Source organism: Myotis myotis, unplaced genomic scaffold, assembly GCF_014108235.1.
Source record: "Myotis myotis isolate mMyoMyo1 unplaced genomic scaffold, mMyoMyo1.p scaffold_m19_p_4, whole genome shotgun sequence".
Taxonomy (NCBI): Eukaryota; Metazoa; Chordata; class Mammalia; order Chiroptera; family Vespertilionidae; genus Myotis; species Myotis myotis.
The window spans coordinates 34,370,130-34,381,325 of record NW_023416346.1 but is presented as its reverse complement, the minus strand read 5'-3'; the positions used below and the strand labels follow the sequence as shown (position 1 = coordinate 34,381,325).

The 11,196-nt window shown below is 40.9% G+C and overlaps 1 protein-coding gene across 1 annotated transcript; it reads right to left on the bottom strand.

The window, feature by feature from the left end:
• Positions 1–3,767: 3,767 nt before the first annotated feature.
• On the bottom strand, positions 3,768–4,625 carry LOC118654147 (SUZ domain-containing protein 1-like). Its single transcript, XM_036305427.1, is given in 2 exon segments — positions 3,768–4,574; positions 4,576–4,625. Coding segments are annotated over 2 exon segments (408 nt in total). The 3' UTR covers positions 3,768–4,216.
• Between the last annotated feature and the right edge of the window lie 6,571 nt (positions 4,626–11,196).

Genomic DNA, 11,196 nt, shown 5'->3' with positions numbered 1-11,196 from the left:
GCTCTCAAAACTAAACTTTATTACAGAATTAATTTTTGGAAAAAAATAGCCATTAAGGTCATGAATACTGTATGATTAATGTACCATATGATTGTATGAACTGTATCATTGCCAGAGTAAATGTATCATGTAATTGCATGAATAAATGTAAAATTATACTATTAAATATGAGTCTCTGTCCATTGTAACTGATCTTTATGTGGACAAAAATGAGTGTATGCATGCCAATTTTCTTCAATTGGGGTCATCCCATGCTATAAATCAATGCTGCCCTCGCATATGTCTTATAAATGCAATTACCTCATTTTCCTCATCCCATGGCTAGGATTGCCAAATTTAGCAAATAAAATACAAGACACACAGTTAAATTTGAATTTCAGATAAACAGTGAATAATATTTTAGTATCAGGATGTATGTGCAATGTTATTTGTTGTTTATCTGAAATTCAAATTTAACAGCGTGTTCTGTATTTTATCTAGCAATCTCACTCGTGTCCCTTTATTTTCAGGGCATTATTACATCCCAGGGCTCTCCTACTCATCTTTCCTACACATTTCTCATCATAGCCTAAATATGAAACACCAAATTTCTCTAATAACAATGAAAACTTTTCTGAAATAGGCACATGAAATAAAAATGCTAACAGACACTTGCCCTCACTAACAAGTTGGAACTTCACATCTGCGTGTTTTCTTTCAAAATATGGCATTTGGGTTAGAAGAGGGAAGAGTGGAACACATATATCCTCAACTAGAACTCTACCTTTTAAATCAAAACCTGGGGTCATATGTTTAGTCTCTCTTTTTTCTTCCCCTTTTCTAACTTGTATTTTTAGTGTCTCTCTACCACGTATATTCTCCTAAAAATTCTACTACTTGGTTTTGAGTATTGTTTTTTCCCCCTTAATTATTTCTGTTGTAACCAAACTTTTAATTTTTTAAAATCTATTTTAAATGCAAGTCATTTTAATGCATTTAATCGTTTAAGTCATTAAATCTATTTTAATGCAAGTCATTAGCACGCATGCATGTGTGTGTACACAACACCTCTCTCTCTCTCTCTCTCTCTCTCTCTCTCTCTCTCTCTCTCTCTCTCACTTTTTGTTTTGCTCTCTAAAGGGCAGTATTGTCAGTGGACAGTTATTTTGTAATATCCCTTTGACTAAAGCAGGACTACTTTTTGTTACAAAATAAAATATTAGATTTTATTTATTTATTTATTTTTTAAACATGTATTTAAAATACAATTTATAAAATGCTTAATCTGCCGACTCAGGAGCCCGCGGTGCGGGGTGGGGTGGGCAGCTGCCCGCTAGATCAGCAGAGCAGGACTGCAGGAGGGGTGCAGCCCTCCCTCCCATGCCCTTCTGTTCAGACACCCAAGGGGCCCATGTGCACCCTTGGAATCACATGGCCAGAAAACAGGACCCCAGAGGTTTCCAGAGTCTCTGCTTAGCAGGGAGGCTGGGGTAGCCCTACCGGCCCATCCCTGAGCAGAGCATCCCCAGATGGGGCAGAGCAGGGTATGGCTGGACTGGACAGGGCAGGGCGGGGCAGTGGGCTCTGGAAGGGGCTGATGGTAGCAGATAGGGTGTTGCCTCCTGCCTGCAGGTGGGGAGCACCCTGATTGAGTGGGCTGAGAAGGGTTGGTCACCAGGCCCAGACCCCCAGCTCCTTTGGTTATAGGCTGACAACAGAGTAGTGGCTCATGGGAAGCAGTTAGCTGGAAGGTCTGAGGCCTGGCTCATGGGGTCAGGGAGGAGCTGGGGGAAAGGGACAGTACCATGAAGGCAGATAAAGGGCAGCAGCCTCAGGTTTCTGCCCCCTACACCCCCCCGGGGTTTTCTAAGCCAAAGCCCGCAGCTTACTTAAAAAAGTTTAAAAAAAAAGCACTTAAGGAAAGTTACAGACAACTACCAACTCACACACACACACACACACACACACACACACACACACACACCACCCCAAACCGTTCTCCCATCTCCCTTCCTACCTCCCCCAACACAATAGTTCACTGTTTTCGTTTTTCTTTTTAAAAAATTTGCTACCTCTCCATCTGGGAAGCCAAGGAGGTACAGGCACACAGTGGGCAGAGCCCCATCTTTGGCCAGAGGGAGGTGGGAGCACCAGTCCCTACTATATCCTCATCCACAGACACCCATCAGCCAGTCTTCCCTCTGGCTCCATTAGGGGCGGGGGGGGGGGGGGCAAGAACAGGTTGTCCCAGTGGCTGGGCAATCAGCACTTCTGGCCTTTCCATCTGGCCTACCTCTGCGCCCTTCTCCAACTGAAAGGACAGTCTCACTTTGGGCCAGAAACCACTATTACATGAGGGATGGACACTACACATTTAGAATGAGGAAACTTGGTCAGGGCAGTGGAACTATAAAGACAGCAATCAACCTTCTCCCTTGCCCACGCCTGGAGGTAATTCCCTGCCAGAATAGTCTACGGTCACAACTCAACAACCTGTAGGTTCTTACTGACTGAAGCTCTCTGTTCCAGCTCCGCTCAGAGACAGTTATCTGGCTTCACACAGTTACAAGACTGTGCTGCGGACTAGTTGCTGATTCACTGGCAGCTGGCCCTTCCTTCTAAGGGGAAAATGGAGTGGGACATGGCTTGCATTCCCACAGGCCTACATTCCCACAGGGCAAGGCCAAGAGCCAGGTGAACCGAAGGTAGAGTGAGACTCCAAAACCTAGCTTGCCACCTTGGCCACCACAAGCTGCCCTAATCACAAAAACATCACACCCGCCACTCCAAAACTCATCCACTGAGTGGGAGGCTGGCTGGCTGGCTGGCTGGCTGGGGGATAAGGCGCAGTGCAACAGACGAGACCAGAGAAAGCCTGAGAGGGCCAGACTGGACACACACAGAGCTGCTCTGGGCAGCCGCCCTCTTCGTCTCTTCCACCTCAAGGAGCCAAAGCAAATCCCTAGGCTCCAGGGACAGAGGGGAAACTGCCTTCATTCCAGGCCCTTGCTCTGGAAAAAGGGTGAAGGGTAGCCTAGGACTATGGGGAACCAGTCTGTCATCACCACTCTGCAATGCACAGCTTGTCTTTCCCCATATGTATTCAGAATGGTCTGCGCCCAAGGTAGTGATTTCACAAAGGAAATGGACCAGCTATCGTTGCCGAGCTGCTGCCATCACTGGAGATGGCCCTCCACAGACACCTTCTGACCGCCCTAGGCAGGAGGCTGAGCCCCGGAGCCAGGCTCTCTCCTGGCTTTCCTTGTGCTGACAGCAAAATACTGAGCAAGCCTCGCATCATTTACTTCTGAGCTCAGGAGTGCAGTCTCGCTCCCTGCTCTCTTCTAGAAGTAGCAAGCCTGGCTGGTAGGGAACCACCCTGAAGGGATTGGGAAGGGAAAGTCTCTTCACTTTCCCTGTCTCCCAAAATACTAGAGGTGGGGTTGGCACCCTCCCCAGGCTCTCTGAGCCTATAGAACGAGCCCAGTCTCCAGGTAGGGCCATGATGCCCTGGGACTTAGCTGGGGGGAGGGAGGTATAGGCATGGGGTGCTCATCTGTCCTGGCGGCTACAGAGCCCTGCCCCTTTTCTGGGCGGCAGTAGGAATACAGAAGCTAAGCTCACCAAAAACCTATTGGTTAATGTTTCTAGTAAATTTCCCAGAAACATTTTTAAGTAGACTACCAAACTACCCTTTCTTAATTAAAAATTCATTAAACTGCTAAAACCCTTCCCATGCACTTTTTCTTGCAAATCAGTATTTGTATAAACAAACAAAAATAGGAAGAAAAAAAAAAAAAAAGAAAGGATAATTTTCAAATGGAACTTGCTTTTAAGTGACGAAGACATGCACTTGGGGGTGGGTGGATGGGAGTTCTCATTTGTTTTGAAATCCCAAATTAATGAGCATGATAAACTGTTATTGCTGGCACTGGCTTTACCCCAAGTGGCCAAGTGGCACTGTCTGACTCTCTTAAGTCCCCTAACCCCCATCCTTTCCCTTTCCATTGACTTGGGACAGCCCTTGTAGACATGCCAATCACAGTGGGAAGGGGGAAAAGGGGAAGGTCACAGTGCATGGGGTTCAAGGTCACAGTGGGAGGAGCAAAAGGGATCACAGTGCAAGTTAATCAGGTCCTTCCCTCTGCTCAAGTCCAGTTGTCTGCCACTGGCAGTGCGACCCGTGGCGGAGGACCCAGGAGGTGGTGACGGCGGCAGCATTCTTTCTTGCCCACATTTATCTGCGCTGTTTGAAGCCTTGTGACCCATCAGGACCCAAAGGCTGTCTGATCACATTATTGGGCTGCCTGCTGTCTTCGGGTTGGGAGATCCTGGTTGGCCTGTCGAGGATGGGTTTCTCTTGTTCCTCCTCGGGGCTGGCGCTGCCCAGGATCCGCTTCCGGGCTTCTGCGTACTCGGCCTCCCGCTGTGCTAGGGACTTGACAGGAAGGGCTGGCCTGCTGGCGGAGTTGGGGCTGCTGACCACACCGTTGCTGGTGGGCCTCTTGAGGATGCGGATCTGTGGGGGGGGGCCGGTGGGAAGGCTATCGTCCTGAATCACAATGGGCACTTTGGGAGGAGATTTGGATTTCCTGCCCGCTGTCTGCCGCCTCCTCCCAGCTCTCAGCGACCTCCTCATCTTCCATCTTCACAAAATAAAATATTAGATTTTAGAAAAAAAATTCCCCATGGACTAACGTATAGAAAGGTGTCTATTATCTATCAAGGGACTTGTTAAAAATAAAAGGTGGGTAAGATGTTATCATTTTGCCTCTTACATTGAATTTGTTCTATCAAAGGACTCTGGTTTTTAAGAATCATTGTCACTTTCTTTGTTTCTTGCTATTTCTCATACTGCTGTGCTTTTTCTGCCAGGGCCCTTTAATGTCCTTAGCAGTAAGCAATTTTAGACTGGCAAGAAAAATGACATACAAAAAAAGAAATCAATAGTATTTTTGAAAGATTATGTTGAGCTCTTACTATCTGCCATTAAAATGGGTTTTCTATGCTTTGGCATTAGTGGCTCAGTGGCTGAGTGTTAACCTATGAACCAGAAAGTCATGGTTGTATGCCCAATCAGGGCACATGCCCGGGTTGCGGGCTCAATCCCCAGTCCAGGGTGTGCAGGAAGCAGCTGATCAATGACTTTCTCATCATTGACATTTATCTCTCTCTCCCTCTCCCTTTCTCTCTAAAATCAACAAAAATTATATATATTTTTAAATAAACAAGCAAGATGTCTAAGAAAACATGCTCCATTACAAATTCAATATTATTCAAAAGTGTGAAATATATTGTTTATATTCTCCGTCAGTTATGAAATATTGTGTACCACCCAAACATTATCCTCGGTATGTCCCACATTATTACCTATTAAAGTCTTTAGTGAATCTCTCAGTCTTGGAAGTTTCCACTCCATTCTGGGAGACTTCAGTATTCTTATGTTTGACTCTGGCCTTTGAATTGCTTGACCTCCACATCCAATAATTTTCTGTTCATAATCACCGTTTTACCCAGTAAACATAACAGAATGCAAATGACAGATGTTTCAGCGCTATTTCTATCCGTTAGCATCCAAATTGTTAGTTCTCTCCACCAGCCAGCCATCCTTCTTACACCATTATCTCTATAAATCTTTATACTTCCTTTCTCTCCACTGAAAGCCTGTTTTTATACCTTCCCTGTATGCCATCTGATATTTCTGCTATATAATAAGCAGCTGCAAGTTGAATGTGAGCTGTTGAAAAGATGTACGCTGCTCTAAAGGAGGCAGCCTATATCCATTCATGTGAAGTACCAAGTTCATATTTTGTTTTTTTTTAGAAAGGACTTAAGCTAGTTTTTCTCACCTATAGTGGTTCCAAATAAATTTGAAATTAGAGATTGTAACAAGATTATGTCAACAGATAATATCTTACTTATTATACTCATTCAGCTAATTCAAGATCTTATTGAAGTTAAGGTATTTTGTTACATGCTTATTTTTTAAAGCTTTTACAAAATAGCCAATTCTTTATTAATGGCTTAGAACCACAACCTTCTAAGACAGCTGTTCTCAACCTGTGGGTCGCGACGTCTTTGGGGGTCAAACAACCCTTTCACAGGAGTCGCCTAAGACCATCAGAAAACACATATATAACTACATATTGTTTTTGTGATTAATCACTTTGCTTTAATTATGTTCAATTTGTAACAATGAAATTGGGGGTCACCACAACATGAGGAACTGTATTAAAGGGTCGCGGCATTAGTAAGGTTGAGAACCACTGTTCTAAGAGCTATCTCCTGAAAGAAATAGGTTGACTGAGAAATCACTGAGTCCAAACATTTAAAAAAAAAAATAGCTTAGCATCTCTTTGCTAATATTCCCTAGCCCTGGGAAATAATCTTTAGAATAAAATTAATTCCCTAGTGCCTCCTTCTGTAGTCAAGTGCAAACATAAAGAATACTGTGATAATTTTGACTGGGGAGCCCAAATGAAAATCAATTTAAGAAAATAAAGTTAGAGAAACATGTTATTCAATTTTATCTATGTAATCACACGTTCTTGCCTGTTTACTCTTCAAGCAGTTGTTGGCATATAAATAAGAAATGAGCTCATTCATGAAGTTCCACAGCTGCTGGAGTTATGGCACCCTATGTGCTTGATTTCATAACACTTTTTTTTTTCCAAAAAAGTGCAGAATATTGCACAGTTTACTGTCAAGATTATATATTTTCCATGAGCCAGGGAAGGCATTATAAAACCTTTGGAGAACTAAGGAAAATGTAGTGTTCACTTAAAGCACAGAGTTGCACATTATCTTTTCTAATTTATTTTTCTTTGTAAAGCTGGTTTGGGTAAATTTTAAAATAACCCTTAAGACATATGAATGAACCTTGATAGTCACATATATGTGATCAAGAAATATAGTTTAAAAAATGATTCACTCTTACAAATCAGAAACATTTCTAATATTTTACTTCATTTTATCATGTGTATAAATTACACTAATCCATTATTATATTTTCTAAGTTTTAGTCTAGCAATGTTTAGTACAATGATTGGTACTAGGAAGTTGTTAAGGTAGATAATGATAATATATTAATACATTCATTTACCAAGTACTTTCTATGTATTGGACAAAAATAGATAGGTTTGCTCCCACCTGAAACTTACAGAATAGCAGGAAAGAAAGAGACAAAGTAAAATTATTTAAATTCAACTCGGATAAAGGCAGAATAATTAAAATATGGTTTAAAAGTTTAAAATAATAATTACAATAAAAATGAAATAGAGGTTGAAGTGTGGGCAGGGGTGGGATATGTCTGGCCTGCGGGCCATACCAGGCCCATGAAATCATTTGTTCTGGCCCTGCCAAGGCATTAGGGGTGAGTTAATTAAAAGTTTGATCAAATATAGCAGACTAATTTTTAAGTTGATAATTTTGCATGGTCTGTGAATGATGGAATAAATATCCAAATGACCCTTGGCAGAAAAAAAGTTCTCTACCCCTGTGTTACAGGATGTACATGCTTTCTGGGTTTAAAGTCAATAAAGATGTTGAGATGGGCAATTCCATGTTTATGGCGATGCATTTATAATCAAGTTTTATTTTGATTTTAACTTTTGGAGAATTCAGCACTGAGCATAGAAGGGAGTGGGGAATAGGAAAGCTTTCATTGTTTAAAACCTATGTGTCCTTTCTAGCAAGCATTCAGGATAAATCAATAAATAATTATAAAATACCTACAGTATATAAGCACAATATTAAAATACATGTGCAAATAAAAACTCCAATGCATATATTATGTTTGAGATAGTAATAACAGAAGCCATGGCTTGAGTGACAGGAAGTGAATAGAATATGTTTGCATACATGCAAAAACTAAGAGGTTCATTTTATAAACTGTAAAAGCTCATACTTGGTGTTTACAGAAGTTTGACTATGGTTTAATAAGTTTATTCCATTGCGTTTTCTCATGTGTCCAGATACAAAATCAGCATAATTACTGGTATCATAACACTGGCATCATAAATAATCCATGTTTTCTTTATTGAATGGTTCTAAGCTTGCCAACCACTGTGATACTCATTATCTCCTTATTTCTTTCCCTTTGTCTCTCATTAGCTAAATTTTGGATTACCAGTTAATTAGTTTCTGGATTTTGGCATGTGGTATGAGAAAATTCTTCAGGTTAGCATCACTTGGTCTACTTATCACTAAGATTTAGCAGTTTCTAACATCTTATATAATAAAAGCCTAATATGTTAAGTGTCTGGTCAACTGGTCGGCCGTTCAACCAATAAAAGTGTAATACGCTAATGATATTCTAAGGCCACTCAAACGCTCGCTGTGATGTGCACTGACCACCAGGGAGCAGACACTCCAACTGGTAGGTTAGCTTGCTGCGGGGGTCCAGCTGATCAGGACTGAACTAGATGGGCCAGACATGCCCTGGAGCCCTCCCGTGGTCCCTCCTCAGATGAACAACCTCCTGCGTCCCTCCCCAGCCCCAATGGTGCACCAGTAGGGTCCCTTGACCTGGCCTGCACTCTGTCACAATCCAGGACCATCAGGGGATATCAGAGAGCCGGTTTTGGCCCAATCCCGCAGGCCAGATGGAGGGACCCCACTGGTGCATGAATTCATGCACCGGGCCTCTAGTTTCTTCCATAATAGTCAGTTTGATAATACCCTAACGTCTTACATTTTTTATGTCCAATGCTACTAGACATGTTCTTAATGTGAAGAAAAATGATAGTTCTGGAAAATAGAACTAAGATTTTTCTTACCATATAAAATGCTAAAAGTATCCTTCTGAGTACCTTGAAAATTAATTCCATCATAAATGGACCTTGATTTAGACTACATTTTTGTTCCAGTACAAATCAAGATTTTATAAGATATATTCTACTTGAGATGTTCTAAAGGAGATAGTACAGTCTTTAAAGGATTTAACTGAAAATTCTTAAATGATTCTTTGTATAAAGTGAATAAACAAACTTAGATACTTAGCTTGAGATATATATGCTTTTAAAGGACAGCATTATTTTTTAAAAATACATTTTTTATTGATTTCAGAGAGAAAGGGAGAGGGAGAGAGTGATAGAAATATCAATAATGAGAGACCATTGATCGGCTGCCTCCTGCATGCCCCACACTGGGGATAGAGCCTGCAACTCAGGCATGTGCCTTTGACTGGAAATCGAACCTAGACCTCCTGGCTCACAGGTTGATGCTCAACCACTGAGCCTGGCAGGGCAGGACAGCATTATTTTAGTATGGTTTTTCAGAGTGCAGTACTTAACAGAGTGCCTCACACATAGTTACTATGTAATAAAATAGTAGCCTTCACTGTACTTCATCCCCCTCCTCCAATCACATCCAAAGTTCAAGACATTTTTAATTACTTCAGGTTCCTGGGGAATACTGTGTCCCCTTTAACCTTCTTTTTGCCAAGAATTTTCCTCAATCTTTCTGCTTCATATTTTCTTATTCAGTCTTCTAGGATCAACTCAGGTAGAAAGTTTCCATCTTGACTTGCTTCTCTTCCACCCAACAATACAGCATTAATATATACTTACACCCAGAGTAGCACTTTTCATGCTGTATTATAATTACATCTGTTCTTTTTCTAAAAAATATAATGACTTGCTGTTTTTTTATTACAAAGATAATATATGCTACTGTAGAAAAATTCAAGCAATTCTGATGGGAAGGGTAATTCTGCTTGGCATTCTTTAAGGAATATATCAATAATTGTCTATACATATGCACACATTCATACTCATATCAACAATAGTATAAATAATTTAATTTATTTTTAAATTATATTTTTATTAATTTCACAGAAGAAGGGAGGGAGAGAGAGAACGAGAAACATCAATGATGAGAGAGAATCATTGATCAGCTGCCTTCTGCAAGCTCCCTTCTAGGGATCGAGGCTGCAACCCGGCATATGCCCTGACGGGAATAGAACCATGACCCCCTGGTTCATAGGTCAACGCTCAACCACTGAACCATGCTAGCCAGGGAGTAATGATACATTTTAATGGCTTCATAATATTCTGCTTATGGATTTACCTATAACTGTTTTACCAGTTCCACAAATTATAGACATGGAGATCTGCAGGTGAAAAATCCTAGCTTTACAATGCCTCTCACATCCACATCCTCCTTCAGATCCTATTGCCACCATCTGCTCTAGTTCAGGACCTCACTGTTTCTTATCCGGATCACATATTAGTCTTCTAGACTCCTAATTAGTCCATTTCAGCCGATTTCATTTTGTTCTGTACGCTTTCCTGATGTGGTGCTGATTATTTTATTTTTTTGCTCAATAACTCTCAGTGACACTCTTCCACCTAATAAATTAGCATCACAGGCTTTAATCTGCAGTCAACATGGCCAAAAATTACCTCTCCAACCATATGTTCAGTTGTTATTATTTGTTCCAACATTAAAAAATCCCTGGGTTAATTCCAGCTGGAAGATGTGTTCTGTTTGGCTTCTACAGTGTTTCACAACTTGGCAAATTTGAATGATTTCCAGTGCAGCATGTCCTAGCCTTTATTTCAGGGTAGATGCAATCAGTTCCTATTATCTTCCCCTTGGCCAGCTTTTTCTCACATTTACACTCTTTGTCTGGCCTCTGAAGAGATACAATAAACATAACATATTTCTTCTAAGTAGAATGATTATTTGGTTTTTGACCACCTGCCCCCTTTGCCTTTCACAATCTTGCCACTGTGCCTTCCTTTCTGTTTTTCCATTGCCAGAAACTTGCTATTTTCTAATTCACAATAATCAAAATCTATGCAACCTTATTTCAAACCACTATGAAATGCAAAGTATTTTGTGGCAACTTTGCTGTGCTTCCAAAAAAGATGAAATATTTATTTGCTTTAAATCCCTATGGTAATGTATATGGTTTACTGTGCAACCTTTCTTTTTCTACTTGTTATTATAAGTATTTTTCTGCTAATCCTCTAATTAGATTCTATAGGATCCTGAAATAATATACAATCTGAACCTTTTCTTTAAGTAACTGGGCTAAAATATGCAGCAAATAAATGTAAGGGGGTTTGGGAGCACTGGGTGAAAAAGGTGAAGGGATTAAGAAGTAAAAATTGGTAGTTACAGAATAGTCACAGAGATGTAAATTAAAGCATAGAGAACATAGTCAATAATATCATAATAATGATGTAGGGTGCCAGGTGGGTACTGGAAATG